Source organism: Pongo abelii, chromosome 2 (genome assembly GCF_028885655.2).
Source record: "Pongo abelii isolate AG06213 chromosome 2, NHGRI_mPonAbe1-v2.0_pri, whole genome shotgun sequence".
Taxonomy (NCBI): domain Eukaryota; kingdom Metazoa; phylum Chordata; class Mammalia; order Primates; family Hominidae; genus Pongo; species Pongo abelii.
In genome coordinates, this window is record NC_085928.1 from 88,970,505 (window position 1) to 88,989,366 (window position 18,862).

Here is an 18,862-nt window from a genome sequence, read left to right on the forward strand (position 1 = left end):
TCCTGTATCCAAATCTTCAAATGACCTTTGTTACGAACCTGTTTTTTGTTCATTCTCGTAGCCAACCCAGTATGTAGAAAGAATGAACCTTGTATCATGGAGTCCTGTATCATAGGGCTTTGCTAGATGGGAAGATGAGATTTCCTGCTTGGTCAGGTATCTCTTTGCAAACTACAGTCCATGGGCCCAATCCTGTCCATAGCCTGTTTTTGTAAGTGAAGTTTTATTGACACATAGCCACACCCATTACTTTTGTGTGGCCTGTGTTTTTATACCACAGTGGCAGAGCTGAATAGCTGTAACAGAGATGGTGTGGCCCAAAACACCCAGATTATTTATTATTGCCCTTTAGAGAAAGTTGGCTGACCCCTGCTTTTGGCTTTTCACTTGCTTTTTGTTAAAAACCCACTCTAGGTTTTGGGAAGTTGTCATGAAACAGGTTAATTGCTAAATATTGACCTTGTTGGCTCATGAAAGATCCTTAAAGAGCCCCAGTGACCCCTTAGTCTCTGACTGTCATACAAGTCTGCCCTCCAGACTGCAGTGCCTTGTTTCAGGTGCTTTGCTTGGAATGGTGTCATGTGGATGACTTGTTGGGTTTAGTTGCAAAAAAGCATCCCAGCTTTGAAAAGAGCTCTCCTCAATTCAGGACACTGCCTGAAACATTTGCACTGTCATTTCAAATATTGAATAATGATAAATAGGGGCCATTATGGGCTGCCCTGCTTTTAAACGTGTAGAAACCTTGATGTTACAGGAAGCAGCCCAGTGACTCCAAACTCTTAGATGTCATTATGACTGCCTCCCATATCATAAAGAAAAAGTGCCTCTAAACCGAAAATTTTATCTGACCCCCATCCAATCTCAAATGTGTACCTAGCAGCTTCTCTTCCCCTCCCTTTTATCTATCAGAAAACACCTTTTAAAAACAGTTCTTTATTTTTTAATGTATGCAAAAGTAGAGAAAGTAGTTGAATAATACAGATAGAACAGTTTAGTGGGCCCTTGCGTACATATCCCATTTGCCAGTCATCAACATCTGGCCAGCATGTTGCCTCTGTAATCCCCTTTGCCTGCTACCCTGGATTTTTTTTTTTAATAGAAGTATACTTCTGCTTATGGCAAAATGCATAAATCCTGCGTATACAGTGCGGTAGATTTTTCACTTCTGTATATGCCCATTTAATCACCACCCAGATAAGATTAGATGATTCCTGCCCTGCTCCAGAAAGCTTCCCAGGTGCCCCTTCTTCACATCAATACCCTAAATTATTTTTAAGTAAATCAAAACAGGTATTCTTTAAAGCAAAGAATATTTTCTTGGGGGTGGGAGAGGGGTGGGCGCAGGGGAAAAGGGTTGGGGGGTGGGAAAGGAAGAACAAGGGATAGCTACAGAGAGGAAATTTTGATGCCTCTAGACAGACTATTTGGATTGTGCCTTTAAAGACTCAAATCATGACTGCTTTTTGTCAGTTCTTTAATGATTTATGTCTCGGGTATGGAGAACATTCAGTCAGCCAGACGCTGAAAGCCACAAGTACTAGTTTTTAACCCTAACTACCTGCAGTTATCCTTAAATTAACCAGATTCAGTTGGCTTTCAGTCTGACTGCTTTAACAGTTGTTTGCTTGTTGTGACTAATGAGGTCTCGAGTGTGGGTGGGAACGGGGACAGGAGCCGAGGGACCTTCGTACCCAACTGTTGCTCTCGTTTATTTTCCTGGCAGACCCCAGCAGCGACCGCCACGGCCCCCCCACCGGTCCACAAGGTGTTCCGGAAGTGAGGGCCGGGCCCGACCGCCGGCAGCATCCGTCATTGGAGTCCAGTTACCCACCCGATCTTCACAAATCATCACCACATGGGGAAAAGCGGGCACACGCAAGGGATCCGAAAGGCAGCAGAGAGTATAGCAGACAACCCAATGAACACCACACCTGGAATGGGACTTCGAGGAAACCCGACAGCGGGGCATGCCGACCCAAGGACCGGGCGCCGGAGGGACGGAGGGACGCGCAGGCCGAGCGCGCGGCAGCCGCCAACGGCCCCAAGAGGCGGTCCCCAGAGAAGCGGAGGGAGGGCACCCGCAGCGCCGACAACACTTTGGAGAGGAGGGAGAAGCACGAGAAGAGACGAGACGTCTCTCCGGAGCGGAGGCGAGAGCGGTCACCCACCCGCAGGAGAGACGGCTCCCCCAGCCGGCGGAGACGGTCTCTGGAGAGACTCCTGGAGCAGAGGCGGTCCCCCGAGCGCAGGAGAGGGGGCTCGCCCGAGCGCAGGGCCAAGTCCACCGACCGGAGGCGGGCGCGCTCCCCCGAGCGCAGGAGAGAGCGGTCCCTGGACAAAAGGAACAGAGAGGACAGAGCCAGCCACCGAGAAAGGGAAGAGGCGAATCTGAAACAGGATGCCGGCAGAAGTTCCAGACATCCCCCGGAGCAGAGAAGGCGACCTTACAAAGAATGTAGCACCGACCTCAGTATCTGAGACGCTGAGTCACATTCCAACCTTTACCGTGTCAAAGGTTCTAAGAGGAAAGTCACAAACCTGAAATTATTTAGTTTCTTACCTAATGAAGCATCTGACACCTGATGATCCTATGAATAACAACAAACATTTTATGCATTTGAAATCTTTTAAGAAAAAATATATATGAAAAGTATTGTGCCTGATGTATCATATTAAAGAAAGTATTTTTAAATGCATACTTTTTTGGAAATTATTTGCCAAATGCTGGCCCAAAGGGATATAAATTTTGTTTCTACGTAACCTGTAGAATCGTCAAGAATTGTTCCCGTTTTTGGGCAATCTTTTTTCTCTCCTGGTTAAATGGGGCTGTTAATCATTTTCTCTAAGTAAGGGAATTTATTAAGTTTAATTAATTTGATATAGACCGTCATGTAGTGATGTAGTGCTATACTGTAGTCGGAAGTTTTTCTTAAAAGCAAAGAGTAAAAAGGCAAAGTTTTATTTGTAAAAGCTGAGGACTCTTTGGGGTGGATTAGGTTTGCTGATGATCCCGAAAGTAAGCAAACTGTATGACAAGACTACTATTGCAAATGAAGGATATTTATAGCTAAACTGCGCAGCACAAAGAAGTTTTATATTGTGAGTTATAGTTGGTTCAGAAAACAGTTTGTACTCTCCCTGGCCCAGGAAGGCACAGAGACAAAAATGTCAGCCACCTTTTCCCAAATACAGCCCAAGCACAGACAGTCAGGTTCGTGATCATCTCCAACATCTGATAAAATCTCATTGAAGGCAATGCCATCACAGCTTTGCTCAATTACTACAAGGAACAGACAACAAGCATCTTTCGTGTTGTCTTGTCTGATTGGAGGCTGAATAGTAGATGGAATGGGGGACAGTGTGCCTGGTGTGAGGAAGACGTAAGATCCCCAATTTGGAAAGCATGCCCCCCTCCCTTTTAGTAGAAGCCCATGGTTGCCCTTTGCCAAACTGGGGGGGAGGCAGTGAGCCTTGGTGGAAGGAACCTCTCTGTTGATATTTAAAGAAGTGAAGGCTGTGGGGTATTCATTGTTAGAAATGCCAATTTCACTTTGAAACCATAGTCCAAGTCTCTAGGTTGGAAGAAGGGAAAGGAAGGAAGTGGTCCCAGTGGTTCTGGATCTGGTTGGGAAACTTCTGCCTCATGACTCTGTCCTTTGAGTCCTTTGGACAGCAGCACAAACATAACAATTTTTATTTTTAAACAGACCCATTCTTTTTGATCCCACAGGAGCTGTGGTTGGGTCGGCCGTAGCCCCGGGATGTGGTTTAAGTGGATTACTGCCTAGCTGAGCCAAAATGTTTGCTTGTACCTGTTGGACCACTACAGCAAACCGCTGCTTACAGTGCATTGTGTATTTCTGTAGTACTGTTTTGCATTTTCCATACAGACAGAAAACTTTGCAAGTCAATCACTGTTGTTCCCATGGTACTGTAAGAAAAAAAAAGGAAAAAGAAAAAAAAAAAAGAAAACCAGCCAATCATTGCGTGTACAGAGCTAAAAATTGTAATTAATAGAGCCTGTTGGGAAAAAAAAGAAAACAACTGTTGCCTTTTTTTCTTGTATAAAAGAGAATTTATGACAAAATTTAGCTGTGAGGAATGTGATATGTGTTTATATTTCTGAATATGGAACAAATTGATTCATGGGGATATATTTTAATGTAAACTAAATCAGGTATGTAAAGTTGTTTTAAAATGGGAGACTATATAAGTAATTCTCTAAAGCTTTAGTTGGTTTGAATATCATCATTTCCTCCATGGTGAGCCTGCTTGTGAATTATTAAGCACTTGTTTGCATTCTCTGTTCTTCACTCATTTATTTCTTGCAGTGTGCTATGGACTTAATGCTCTTTCTGTATTGATGAAAAGCAGTATGTGGGCCAATCTTTTTATAAAACACTATGCATATATAAATATTACATTGTTCATAGCTTTATTTGACTTATGGGTTTATACATAACATGAGAATGAGTAGCTATAGTTGTGTGGACATTTATAAAACAAGTTCCTTTCCTGGAACAGACACAATATACATTCTGTAGCTAAAAAGGAGGGAAAAGTCTGTGAATGCTATTTTTATTATTAAAGTTTTCCATACAAAGCATACATTGAGCTGTAGTAAGGCTGAGGAAGAGTACAACTGAATAATGACGTTCTTTTTCATCAAGTTCCTAAGAGCTGACTTGGAGATTTTATTCCCAGGGCTCCACTGCTAGGATTCTTCTCACTGGTTCTAACAAAATCTGTGATGTTAAATGACTGATGCTCTCAATTGTGATCCAGAGTTTTAAATAAATGAAATCAAGGTGGATTTTGGGAATATATCCTGAAGTCAACATCTTGGTGTCCTTGTTGTTGTAAGATGATATTTGACAATTTAAAATCTATGTGCTACCCACTTGGGCTTGTCTCAATCCGTGGATTTTTTGGTGTGGCAGTTTCACCTGAATGCCGCACATCAGATTTGTTTGGAAATATTGTACTGTACAGGGACTATGCATTAAGCAGAAAGATATAGTTTTCTTTGAACTACTGTAACCTTAAATTGGAAACTGATTCTTGTGAGCCTACTTTCCTTAATCCTGCCGACCCCTCCGCCCTCCCCCCCACTTAATGTAAATGTCTTGATGAGAGATGATGGATGAGTATTTTGTATGATGAAATCAAAAGATTTAGGAATTTGTCTCCCTCCGTTACACAGTTGATGCCTGAAAGAATGTTGGGGGGGAGGACTCAACACCCTAATTGTATTTTTTAAGTTTCTTTTGTGAAAGATTTTTTAATGCGTTTTTACTGTAAAAATACATGGAAATGTATGCATTCCACAACCACTATTGCTTCTGGATTGATATCTTCCTTGTCTCTATGTTGTCTCAAATGTTTCAGGGTCAAGTAATCAGTTGAGGGCCCCTGACTCCAACTTGATGAAATGCCATTGTGTTGAAAGAGCAGGATCTATGCCATTGCAATAGCATAGTGTCTTGCTACTCAGTGTGGTCTGTGGACCACCTGCCTCATCGTCACTGAGGAGCTTGTTAGAAATGCAGATTCTCAGCCCTACTCCAGACCTACTGAGTCAGAATGTGCATTTAGTAAGATCCTCAGCTATGCCGTATGCACATGAAAGTTTAAACAGCACAGCACAGTATAGCACAGAACCCTGATAATAAAACAAATCCTGCCAAGCTAAGAGCTTCATCACTTCTGGTGTGATTCTTGGGCACATTCCTTAACCTCCTCTGAAGCCTCCATTTCCTCATCTGTGAAGGGACATACTTCACAGAGCTAAGAATAGATGCACATCTTTGGCACATCAGTAAATGACACAAACTTTTTTTTTTTTATTGAGGAAGATTTCTGCATGGCTATGAGTACTCTACTCTTTTTGTTGTCCTGGTTTATTTTCTAATCAAAATAAAGGAAAAAAACATTTTTTTTTTTTTTTTTTTTTTGAGACAGAGTCTCACTCTGTCGCCCAGGCTGTAGTGCAGTGGCATGATCGCAGCTCACTGCAGCCTCAGCTTCCCAAGTTCAAGTGATCCTCCCTGCTCAACCTCCCGAGTAACTGGGACTAGAGGGGCATGTCACCATGCCCAAATAATTGTTGGTATTTTTATAGAGATGGGGTTTTGCGCTTTTGCCCAGGCTGGTCACAAATGCCTGGGCTCAAGCAATCTGCCCAACTCAGCCTCCCAAAGCGCTGGGATTACAGGCGTGAGCCACCGTGCCTGTAAGAAAAAATATTTTCTCACTCTATTAAAATGGGGTGGAAAGCCTTTTTAATTATAAATAGTATAGTACATACTATTCAACAAAATATTGCACTTAACCATTGCTGAGGAATATGAAACCAAAATGCTGTGCTGTGAAAACTGAGACAAAGTCATCTCTAAGTCTAACTTCAGAAGGTAGATATGTATATGGAATTAGACATACTCCCAAGTCACACTAGATACAAAAGTTAACCATTCTCAAGTGACCTAACATGTATGTGGGTGGATCAGGTAGTTTTGAATAACTTTCCAGTTTCCTTCACACAGTTTTTGGTTGTTCCTTTCTATGACTTAGTGTTTGGGGTTTTCCTCCAGAACCTAAGCTCCTGGGCATTCAAAAGGCATTTTGTTGAATAGTAGGCCTTCCTCCAGTCCATCTCCTTTGCTGTATTTTGCTTTGTCACCAAGATGGTAATTACGAACTCTGCTCACTTCCCTAGTATCTCCCTTATTAAAGATGGCATCTCAAAGTGGTCCTTGGCTTAACCAACAGTTGAAGCTGTTTGTAAAGCCCTTATGTCATGCAAGTTATTTGCCTGCCATAAACAGCCACACCAAATGTGCAGAGACTCAATTATGCCGCCAGGATTTTTCCAGCTGGGGGCAATCCGAGACCACCTTTGGTGGCCTGCATTAATCGTAAAAGGAAAAGCCCTTTCAAGTTCCTCCAAGTGATTTCTCCTTTGAGGCAACACCATCAGCATCGTGGATGTTTAGCACAGTAAGATCCAAGTGTTTTGGCAATACAAATCATTAGAAGCTTATGTGAAGGGAAATGCCCTCTCCAACACAATTATTTAGGGTATTTTTTGCAGGAGTGGATCTTCTGTGAAAATTTTTTGACTACTTCCTCCCACCCCCAAGTGATGTCTTTATGCATTGTGGTCATTGTCAGGGGCAAGAGGAGTGTGGCTTTACTTCATTAGTGTAGATATTAGGTGTCCAATGGATCCAAAGCAGAAGATCTCTTTGCAAGTACATGGATTTAAGCAAAGTAATGATAACTGTTGAATTATACAGTAAATACTCAAGTATTGCATGCGACTGCTACCCTTGACTGCATCACCTTTCCACCTAACTGAAAAGTCTTTATTGTCATGTCTCTGGAGGGAATAAAGGCATGGTCTTCACAGCCGAGCGCTCTAAACACCACTCCGTTAAGTGCTGTACTTTATATTTATCCCTCAGAGAATAAATTCTCTTTGGTCTCATAAGATTGTGGAATTGAAGGGAAAATATCTCAGAAAGGCTGCTCATTCCTACATGTGTAATAGGCAAGGCTTGCTACTCTATTTCTCATTTTCTCAATGCATTTATTGAAGAACAGCTCTGTGCCAGGTACATGGTGGGGGCTAGAAATGCCTGGTTCCTTGTCTCAAGAGCTCGTAGTTGGTGGGGAGAAGACAAATGCTTGCAAACTGCATACCAAGCAGAAGCACAGGGTCCTCTGATAGCAACTAATAGGAGATTTAGCCAGATTGAACTAGGTTATAATTCAAGTGAGGCCAGAAGGAAGAGGAAGCTAATCAGTGAAAGAAGGAACAAAGTTCAGGCTGAGCAAAGGCCCAAGTGCAAGGGAGTGTGGTCTAGAAGGGAAGGGTTGCATTGTGAAGGGAATAAGGGTTCTGCCAGGCTGGCATTGTTCCGGATTGTAGACTTCAGAATAACAGAAGACCACTGAAGAGTTTTAACAGGGCCTCCGGTGAGCTGTGTGTGTGTTTGGGGAGGGAGAGGTGACCAGCTCAGGTTTAAGTTTGAGAAAGATGGCCTCACAGCACCATGGGACAGTGGACTTGGAGAGAGGTGGAAAGAATCCAGTTAGGCACCGGGGCTGTCCAGGGCAGCAACTGTTACCATGAAAACCCCTCCTGTACCATGCAGTTCTCAAAGTTCAGAAGTCCCCAAGCCCATGTTTACCTTCCTCTTATTAAAAGAGATCATTTTATTTCCATCCTAAATCCTTCAGCTTCTCTTCCCTATACCTTAATTAATACATGCAGAACACTGTGTACAATAAAAGATTCAAGCATTTCAGGAAAGTATAAAAAGTGACATTCTTCCTTACACCTGTCAATCCCAATCCACAGAAATAACTGTTATTAGCAGCTTGATTCGTGACATTTCTAGTCTTTTTTCTCTCTCTCTCTGTGTGTGTGTGTGTGTGTGTGTGTATAACTGTATGGGTATATGTGTATGTATATATAGTTTTTATGAAAAAATGGGCCATTAGCCCTTACTATGTTATGAACTGTTCCTTTACCTTACATATTGCGGGTATTTCTTCAAGTTAGGAGTGTGTATGTATATATAGATATACACACACACATTAAAATAAAGCCTCTTACACCTCACTCATTCCCATTCTTTGTCCTTCTGTCTCCCCCACTCTTGGATTAGCTTCCTTACGGTTCTCTCTGCCTTTTCCCTGTGCCACCTACAGATTCCTCTCCCTGTAGCAGGCAGAGCTACTCTTTTAAAATGTCAAGTGAAAGGTCAAAGTCCTTAGAGTAGGCTCTGAGGTCCTCCGGGATGGGGTTGGCCCCTCTTTTCCACTCTGGCACACTCCCAGCCTTAGGGGCTTTGCTCTAGCTGGTCCCCTGCCTGGGACTGCTCTTTCCTCAAATATCCGTGGCTGACTCCCTCCCTTTATTCAAATCCTCGCTCAATTGTCATTCTTCCGATGCATCCTACCCTCATCACCCTATTTAAAATTGCAAGTTGGTTCCCGTGTTCTACTCTTTTCCCCACTGCGGCACTCAACACCTTCTAACATGGTGTGTAATCTACATGCTTACTCATCGTCTCTCTCTCTTATTTATTTATTTATTTTTTTGAGATGGAGTTTCGCTCTTGTTGCCCAGGCTGGAGTGCAATGGCACGATCTCAGCTCACCGCAACCTCTGCCCCCCAGGTTCAAGCGATTCTCCTGCCTCAGCCTCCCAAGTAGCTGGGATTACAGGCATGTGCCACCACGCCAGGCTGATTTTGTATTTTTAGTAGAGTTGGGGTTTCTCCATGTTGGTCAGGCTGGTCTCGAACTCCCAACCTTAGGTGATCCACCCACCTCAGCCTCCCAAGGTCTCTATTGTTTATCACCTGTCTCCTCTATAATCAGGGCCAGCTTTGTGGACATGCAACCTGTGCACTCACACAGGGCCTTGCACTTAGAAGGGCCCTTTGCTTGATTTAATGCTCTGCTCTCATGGTCTTGAATTTTCAGTAATTTTTGAATAAGGTCCCCCACATTTTCAATTTGCACCAAGTCTTGCCAGTTATGTAGCTGGCCTCTTCTAGAATAAGTTTCTTCATTAAGTTTCATGAGGGCAAGAATCTTTGTCCTGAATCTGATGAATTCCAAGGTCCTGGAGTAGTGCCCAGGACATAGTTTGTATACTCAGTAAACAAAAGTATTGTGCTGTCTCTTCATAGCTGCATATTCTAAAGTTGACCACAATTTACTTAACCAATCCCCTATGGACACACAATTGTTATTACAACAACATGCTGCGGTGAACAACTTTATACTTTAAAACCTGGTACCGTTAAGTGGTTTGTTTAAATAGTTTTGAAGAGATAAATTGTGACTGCTAATCCTCCTTTTTTCTGGTGACACTGATGTTACTGAGAATTTACATTCTTTTATTGGGAGCAGCTGTTTTTAGCAAAGTGGTTGCAGTCTGTGGGACCTTCTCCCATCAGATGAGAGTTACCAGGCTCAGTGGAGCTGCTGAACCAATGGTTTGTGCCTTGGGTGCCCATTGGAATCACTTGGGGAGCTTGAAAAGTGCTGACGCCTGGGCCCACTTCCAGAGATTCTGACGTGGTAGCTCTTGGTGTAGCCAGGGTTTATAAAAGGCCCCAGGTGATTTCAGTAGAGAGCCATGCCCTTGTCCATCAGCTTTAACCCCATAGCCTGAGGGGGATTGAATGTGTCTGCTTTGCTTTCTCTTTTCTTCATAAGGTGTCTATGCTTGCCTTTTTAAGGTTGCGATGATGCAGCAGCTCAAAGAAAAGATGGTGTGAGATTATCTTCTGAAAGTAAACTAAAAAACCTTCCTACTTGCATAAAATTATTAGCCAAATATAAACATAATGGACATGTATATATCAATTGTGAATTCTGTTTTACATTCCTGTCACCACTGAATTTATTCACTAATAAGGACAGTTGTTCTCAAGAACAGGTCAGAAACACCATCATTTAATCAAGATTAAGCTATAGTATTTTTTCACTTAAATTCTTTTGAGAAATATTTTATGTTCTTATTTAAATAGAACATGTGGTATGTTAAAACTTAACAAGAGAATATTGAATAGTTAACAATCAGCAGTCATGAAGAGGGAAAATTATTTCTAGCAAGTTCTTTGTTTCCAAAATATTTATGATGTCACTGCCCCTATCTCTACCCACAAATAATTTTAGCAGGCAACTTTGGGGCTGAAAAATAATTGTGTTATGAGTGAATGAGTGGAGTGTGACATTCCTATGACCAAAATAACATACAAGCCTTAAAATTTAGGGGAAAAATATTCTTGGGAAAATGCTACTGACAAAAAGTGTCATTTACCTAGAAGCTCTAGTATCTATGTAAGCAACTCTAACATTGGTCCAGTCCAGTGACCCAGAAGGTAACATTGATATGACCAGCTCTAATTTGGGACCAAAGGAGAAATCAAGAGTACATTTGAAATAGTCATGAAATCTAGAACTAGATAGTATCTCTTTTATTGGCTGCAGAATGTGTCAAGACTAGTGAAAATGTCATCTATCTCTCCAACCCATCTATTTGACAGTCCTCCCTATAGCCACTCTTTCTAGGAGGAATTTATGATTTAGATTTTCTACTTATCCCTTGGAAATGATAACTTAGATGACCTTAACTCACTCCATTGTCTCCTAAAAATATAAATCAGGCCAAAGCAGTTTGTTAACAAATATGTACTGAGTATTATTTTCCAGGCTTGATGCCGGGCACTCAGTGTCAAACAAAAGCAATAAAACTTCAGCCTTCCTGAAGTTCAGAGTCTGCCAGGAAAGACAGACATTGGATAATTGAGTTAAATTGTGGTAAGAGCTATGGAGTGTATGTGGTGCCCTTGAGTGTCTATAACTGGAAGACTTAATCTGGATAGAAGAAAAAAGGGAGGCAAGAAGGAAGAGCTCTTTCCAAGGAGGAAGCAAGACCTGAGCAAAGGCCTCATAGCCAAGGGTGTGTGTTTTATTCCAGGCATGGAGGGAAGGCCCATGAGACTAAAGATCTACCATAGCCATGGGGGAGAACTAGAAGGCAGAACTGAAATGTGTCTGTGAGCCTTAGGGAGAAAAACTCACTGCCTATTCCCATAGAGGAAGAAAGGAGAGACAAAAAAAAAAAAGCTATTTAGAGGGGACCAAATGACCCTCCCCATTGCTAAAATAAAAAGCAGTGAGAACAACCCACATTCAACATGTGGATCATCCTAAAACCTCTTAGAATTACCACAGACTATGTGAAAGGAAAATGATGTGCTCGTCTCCTTTTTAGAAAGAAGCAAAGATTTTATTTATTCTTCCTACCAGAGCCAACAATTGGGTTCCAGAGAACACATTTGGGCTGGGAGTACCTTTGTTTCCAGTTGCTTTCTTTTGACTGGTCTTATTGGAAACTTGTAACACGGGAACCCTTTCCTGTAGATAGATGTGCAAAATTATTGTGCACTGTCACGGGCCCTTTGAAATCACCCCAGGAGTCTGGCTCATGATGTTGTCTCCCCTCAACTTATTTCAGTTTTATTTTTGAAATATATTTCATGGGGGTTATTTTTACTACTTTGGTGTATTTTTTCCGGATTGGTTTTTGTTTCACTCCTTATTTTTATTAAAAATGTATTCCCTCTCCCTTCCTGGATTCCATTAAAATGGATGAGAAATTCCACAGGCGCATGCCTGGATAATTAAAATGTCTCAATCTTTGTTCCTATTAATGAGCTTTATTTTGGATTTTGAGGAAACTGTTCTTTCTTCGTGCCCCTCCCCCACTATGTCATTGATGGTTACTCTGAAACAGTAGGAAATGGTCTGGTCCATTTATAGAATTTAAACCAGAAAGAATGCCATATTCTCTATGATTTTATGCTACTTTCAGGAGGGGCCAGATGTGGGTGTCACCAAGAACATGAGAAGACTTTGAGAAGACTAAGAAGAGCAGTTGAGACCAAAAAAAACACAAAAAACCCAAAACAAAAAAACCCTCAGTATTTTGTTTTACGATGCAAGTGATGCATTACATTAGTTTGGTTTTTTAAAAAGTCCAAATAGTGTAAGATAAAAACTCTTAACCACTCCCTTCCTCAATTCCAGTCTCTTCCCAGAGCTAACCACTGTTGCCATATTGGAACTCTCCTTCCAGACATGTCAGGATATCTGCTAATGCACAAAAGCATATGTGTGTGTGTGTGTATGTTTTTTGTCTGTGGGGTTTTAAAATTACAAGTGCATAATAATGTACCTATTGTTCAGTGGTGTTATTTTCTCCCACTTAATTCATCTTGTGAATCTATGTCTTTTTTTTTAACTGTTAAATAGTACAGTCATCCCTTGGTCTCCATGGGGGACTGGTTCCAGGACCCTCTGCAGATACTAAAATCTAAAGATGCTTAAGTCCCTGATACAAAATGGTGTAATATTTGCATATAACCTACATCCTCCCATATACTTTAAATCATCTCTAAATTACTTATAATACCTAATACAATATAAATGCTATGTAAATAGTTATACTGTATTATTTAGGGAATAATGACAAGAAAAAGTCTGCACATGTTCAGTAGACAATTTTTTTTCTCAAATATTTTTGATCCACGATTGGTGAAATCCACAGATATGGAGGGTCGCCTGTATTCTATAGCATATTAGTCAGCTAGGGCTTCCATACCAGAATACCACAAACTGTGTGGCTTCAACAACAGAAATGGATTTTCTCACAGTTCTGGAGGCTGGAAGTCCAAGATCAAGGTGTTGGCAGGGCTGGTTTCTGGTGAGGGCCCGTTTACTGAATTGCAGATGGCCACCTTCTCACTATGTCCTTAGGTGGCCTTTTCCCTTTGTGTGTACCCCTGGGGTCTCTTCCTCTTCTTATAAAGACACCAGTCTTATCACATTATGGCCCCACCCGTATTACCTCACTTAACCTTAACTGCCTCGTTTAAAGGCCGTATCTCCAAATACAGTCACATTGGGGATTAGAGTTGCAACATATGAATTTGGGGGGTAATTTAGTACATAGCAGATAGTATGTATCTCCTATACTTTAATACTTTGAACTTTGTCTGCCATGGGATAAATTCCTTTACATTTTTTCTTAAAAAGCTTAATATAGTACGATTTTGCCTCCTTGGTCTAAAAGTGATTAAGATTTCCTTTACCTCTTAGGATGGGGGAGGCAATAGAGGAACTGGAGATGGGAAGGGATGGGGGGAGAAGAGATTGATTATTTTTAAGGCTGATATCCAATTACTCATTCTCAATAGCCCTCAGGCTTTTCAGCTGCTTCTCTGCCTGCTAAGCTACAAAGTGGGAGAATCTGGCATTTGAGGATGCAAAGTTGGAGGAGGCAGGCAAGGCCAGAAATGTCCTGTGTGGGATGCAAGCCTTCCTTGAAAATTAGCATTGCCAGTGGGAAGCCTGGGAAGATTTAAAAAGCTCTGGGCCCCAGGCAGACACCTCCAGCTCTCTTTCCAGTCGCTATGCAGACTGAGTTGTCTGGGTGAGTAGCATCCAGTTACCAAAATTCAGCATTTACCATTTTGTGCATCTTTAAAGGACCCTCTGTGCTGGCTCACCCAAGTCCCCTTATGTCATGGGAAAATCTGAAATTCTTTGTTCATTTGGATCAGAGTAATGGCTCAGGGAAGACAAAAACTTTTTTTTTTGAAAAATCTACAGGGGCTCTCTGGATATGTGCAATACTGGAGAGAAATACTCTGACCTCTTGTCTAAGGTAGTAGTTCTCAGGGGCAATTTTGCCCCCAGGGTACAGTTAGCAATATCTGCGGACATTTTCATTGTCACAACTTGGGGAAGAGGTTGGTGGGCTACTGGCATACAGTGGGTAGAGGTCAGGGATGCTGTTAAACACCCTACAATGCACAGGAAAGCCTCCCATAATGAGGAATGATCCAGCTCTGTATCAGTCTGTTCTCATGCTGCTATGAAGAAATACCTGAGACTGGGTAATTTATAAAGAAAAGTGGTTTAGTTGACTCACAGTTCCACATGGCTGGGGAGGCCTCAGGAAACTTAAGATCACGGTGGAAGGCACCTCCTCACAGGGTGGCAGGAGAGAAAGAATGAGAGCCGAGCAAAGGAGGAAGCCCCTTATAAAATCATCAGATCTCACTAGAAAAGCATGGGAAAAACCATCCCCATGATTCGGTTATCTCCACGCAGTCCCACACTTGACACATGGGGATTATTACAATTCAAGGTGAGATTTGCGTGGGCTCACAGAGCCAAACCATATGAAACCCCAAGTGTCAACAGTGCCCAGGTTGAGAAACTCTGCTCTAAGCCAAATGATAAAGATTTGCTGGGGCCTTGCAATTGGGAGAATAATTTCAAAGAACGTTGACATCTTAATTTTGTGGAAGATGTAATTTTAGGGAAGTCTGCATCCCTCCAAAATTGCTGATTTGAATGCTTCTTTGAAACAGCGGGTATCTCAGTAAACGATTTCCTTTTCTATGTTTCCGATGGCTACTGAGGCAGTCTTCAATTTCTTAGTCATAACATACAGGATTCTTGGAGAGCAGTTTGTGAAATCCAAAGCCATTCTATGTTTGGTTACATTTTCAGTTGGGTTACTTCTATCAAGTGGCCTTATTTAAATTTCAGCCAACAACAAAAGCTTCACCTTGAATTTAATAATAATGCACACCCCACAAGGTGTTATGACGATTAATTAGTTAACTTTTGTAAGGTGCTTTGAAGATAGGAAGTCCACTCTGAGTTCTATTATAATTCAGCAAATTAGGCAATGTTTAACCCGAATAGTGGCTTTGATCCTGCCTGCCCTCTCACATACCTGAGCAGTTTGGTAGGAGGAAGGATATTGGAATAAGCAGTCATGGTCAGCAGTGGGAAAATGCAAAAAATGCAAACCTCATTTGTGATAGCTATTTTCAGGTTCTTTTAAGGGTGAGATGAAGAGGAAAACACCCCAAGGGAAATTAATATCCCTTAGTAGTGATGGAAGACTTCAAGTTATTACCCCTGAAACCCCAACAGGTAAATTAGAGAAATGGTGTATTCTCTCACTCATAGTTATTCATTCATTCTGTCTCTTCCCCCCTCTTTCCCTTCTTACTGCCCCTGCCCTTTTGAGAAAAGGAAAGCATGATTACGAGACTCTGCTGAAACTCTATCAAGTAAACCACAGGTTACATCCAGGAAATCTTCATTTTCTGTGTGGCTTCTATCTTTTAACTCCTCTAAAGTTTGCCTCCTTCTTCCTTTATTACCATCATCATTGTTATTGTCATCATCATCTTGTATTTGCACAGCCCTCTGCAGTTTGAAAAAAAAAAATTGAAGCCAAAAAGCACCTCCAATGTGCCAGGCACCGTCCTGGGACTCCATCTATTCCTCAGAACACCTATTAAGATAGGTACGATTACCTCCTGTTTACAGTGGTGATAACTGAGGTTCAGAGACTGCTATCAATACCATGGTCACTGACCTGTGAGGTGATGATGCTGGGAGTGCTTGTTCTAAAGTCGGTGTTGTATTCTTTCCGTAACCTCAAGCTAAAAGAAATTTCACAGCACCTTGTTTTTCAGCTGACTTTCGTCCTCTTGGGAGTCTAGTAGGGAAGGTGGCATCTTCTTTGCTTTTCAGATAAGGAAAAAGAAGAGTAAAAGGGTTTGCTTATGAATACCAAGTTAGCTGGTGCATCGCCTCGCTCACCGCTCATACATGCCTCACCTCCGGCAATTTGGCTTCCACATCGCCCCCTGGTGGCCCTCAGCCACCAAGGCAACCTGTCCTAATAGACAAGTCTAGTGCTACCTTTCCTCTCTTCCCTTTCTGCAGCCCTGGACACAGGGGACCACTGCCTCCTGGATTCTCTCCCCTTGGCTTTGATGTTTCCTTCCTCCCCCTGTGATGGGTACCCTCCCTTTGTTTTCTCCTGGTTCTTCTGCCCGCTTTATGCACTGATGGCTCCCCAGGAATCCCTCTTGGGCATTCTTTTCCACTTTGGTGATTTCATCTATTTCCATTGCTTAGATCAGTGGTTCTAAACTTTGCTGCATATTAGAATCACATGGGGGAGCTTTCAGACTTCCAGACTGCACCATAGGCTAATTAACAGAGAATCTCTGATCATCAGTATTTTTGTTTTTTCCCCATATCTTTCCTGGTGATTCCAAAGTGCAATCAGGTGTGCAAACCAGAGGCTGAATAATCTTCTATATGTGACTCTCAGGTGTGCACTTCTAGCCCGGACCTCTTCCTTCAATACAAGACCTATATCTCCACCTGCTTACTCTGTCCCACAGACACTTTAAACTCAGCACATCCAAAGAGTATGGTTGTCAGATTTAGTGATTAAAAATACAGAAGGCTCTGTTACATTTGAATTTCAGATAAACAAATCATTTTTGAGGGTATGTCCCAAGTATTGCATGGTGCAGTCTGGAAGTTTAAAATCTCCCCCAGGTGATTCTAATCTGCAGCAAAGTTTAGGAACACTGATCTAATACATGGAAATAGGTGAAATACTTTTAGGGTAAGTATATCCTAATTATTTCATGGGGTATACTTACCCTAAAAAATGATTTGTTGTTTATCTGAAACTCAAATGCAACTGGGCCTCCTGCATTGTATCTGGCAGCCCTCCCAAAGAGAAAATGACTTCTCTTGGAATTGCCTCCGTGCCTGTGCCCGGTAGCTCAGGGAAAAGCTCTACCATCCTCCCTATCAATCCAGTGGTGAACCTCAGAGCCTTCTTTAACCCATTTCTTTCTCACTTACCCTCACATACAATCAATCACCCACTCTTTTGACTATCCCTCTGCATCAATGCCAATGTCATTGCTGTTAAGTCTACCCTCCTCTCCCATCTCATTCTTTCAGGATTATGTTAACTTTGTACCTGGATCCCTTTGCCTCTACACTTTCCTCTAACAATCCAATTTTCATGATTGGCCAAAATAACCTTTTAAAACACATCTGATCATGGCACCCTTCCCCCGTAAAAGCTTCTGACGGCCACTGATTGCTGAAAGACAGGGCAGCATGTGCCTCGCAGAATCAGACCCCAACTCACCCCAGATCCAGGCCTCCAGTCCCAGAGCATGGCCTGGCCCTTTCCTGCATCCTGGTGTCTAATTGGCCCGGACTACCTCACAAAATTCTGCCCATTCAAGGCCAGAGAAGACAAAATAAAAATAAACAAAACCAAATCCACCTTGGAGTCACCCTTTTCACTTTCTGATCTATTAGTAATTCCTGTGAACACTTCCTTCCTTATAACTCTTTCCAGCTGCCCACCAGCTCGCTCCTTTCTCCCCACTAATGCTCTTTCAGGACTTTGGCATCTTGCGCCTGGACTCATGATAGAGCTTTCTGGTCGGTCTCACTGCTTCTACACTTGCCTCTTCCTCATGTGGGCCTTTTTAAGCCGGTAAGATTTTGTCACCTATGTACCTATGTACGCCTTCCCTATTTTGTTACACCTACTCCCCTTGCTGGTATGGCCAGCAACTGTTTCAGAATACACCGACTGGACCTCCATCCAATGGCCAGGATCTGAGCTTCACTGCCTGTGAGCTTTCTCTGGCTGGTGGAGCCAGCTCTCCTCATGCAGGCAGCAGGCTGGCAGTGCCCAGCAGCCCTCAACCCATGATCGACAAACCTTGGGTGGATAATCCACACTGTTTTCAGAGTTCCCCAGCAGGATTAAGCGCAGTTGCCCACAGGGATGATTTGCTTGTTAACACCTTTCATTGGCTCCTTCTATTCTTCCCATATTGGCATTTACTGGGTTCACCTCCCAAATAAGCAATTTGCCCTCGAATCTCTGACTCAGAGCCTGCTGCTTGGGGCCCCCAAACTAAGACACTGACTGGTAAACTGTTAGTAATCTTCTCAGTGTGTTAGATCATTCTCACAAATGCGCCTGATGAGTGGGAGAACATACAAAATTGAAGGACTGTACGTAATCAAGAGAGTTTGAATACATGACCTTTGATGATATCACAAGGTTGACCTTCTCTTCTCCTTCTTATTGAAACCTGTTCCTAAAACTGGAGAGAATTCCTATCATAAGCTCTTTTGAGGTATACTTATGTGACTCCCAACAACCCCTTAAGTGCCTGTTTCACCCACAAAGGAGGGGTCCTGGGAACCTTGTTTATTGTCTCTGACCCTGGCTGTAGATGATCGAACCAGAGTGGACTTTATTTGCTAAGCTGGGCGAATAAAGTCCAATCTCTCAGGGATGTGGAATTAGGACTTAAGACAGTTTATCTCAATCCCAGCTGAGAAAAATAAAACCTAGGAACGAAACAGCCATTTTCCATCACATAGTTATCGCTACATGGAC

The 18,862-nt window shown here is 42.4% G+C and overlaps 1 protein-coding gene across 38 annotated transcripts in view; it reads left to right on the forward strand.

The window, feature by feature from the left end:
• MAGI1 (membrane associated guanylate kinase, WW and PDZ domain containing 1) overlaps positions 1–3,991 on the forward strand; it is a 678,789-nt gene extending 674,798 nt beyond the window's left edge. For 35 of the 38 annotated variants that reach the window (XM_054550292.2, XM_054550294.2, XM_024244055.3 and 32 more), the window contains one exon: positions 1,727–3,991. In XM_054550292.2, the coding sequence (XP_054406267.2) occupies positions 1,727–2,481 (755 nt within the window). In that variant the 3' untranslated portion in view covers positions 2,482–3,991. The remainder of the gene's footprint in view (positions 1–1,726) is intronic. The other 3 variants (XM_054550310.2, XM_054550311.2, XM_024244064.3) reach the window with 1 other exon arrangement.
• The last annotated feature ends 14,871 nt before the right edge of the window (positions 3,992–18,862 follow it).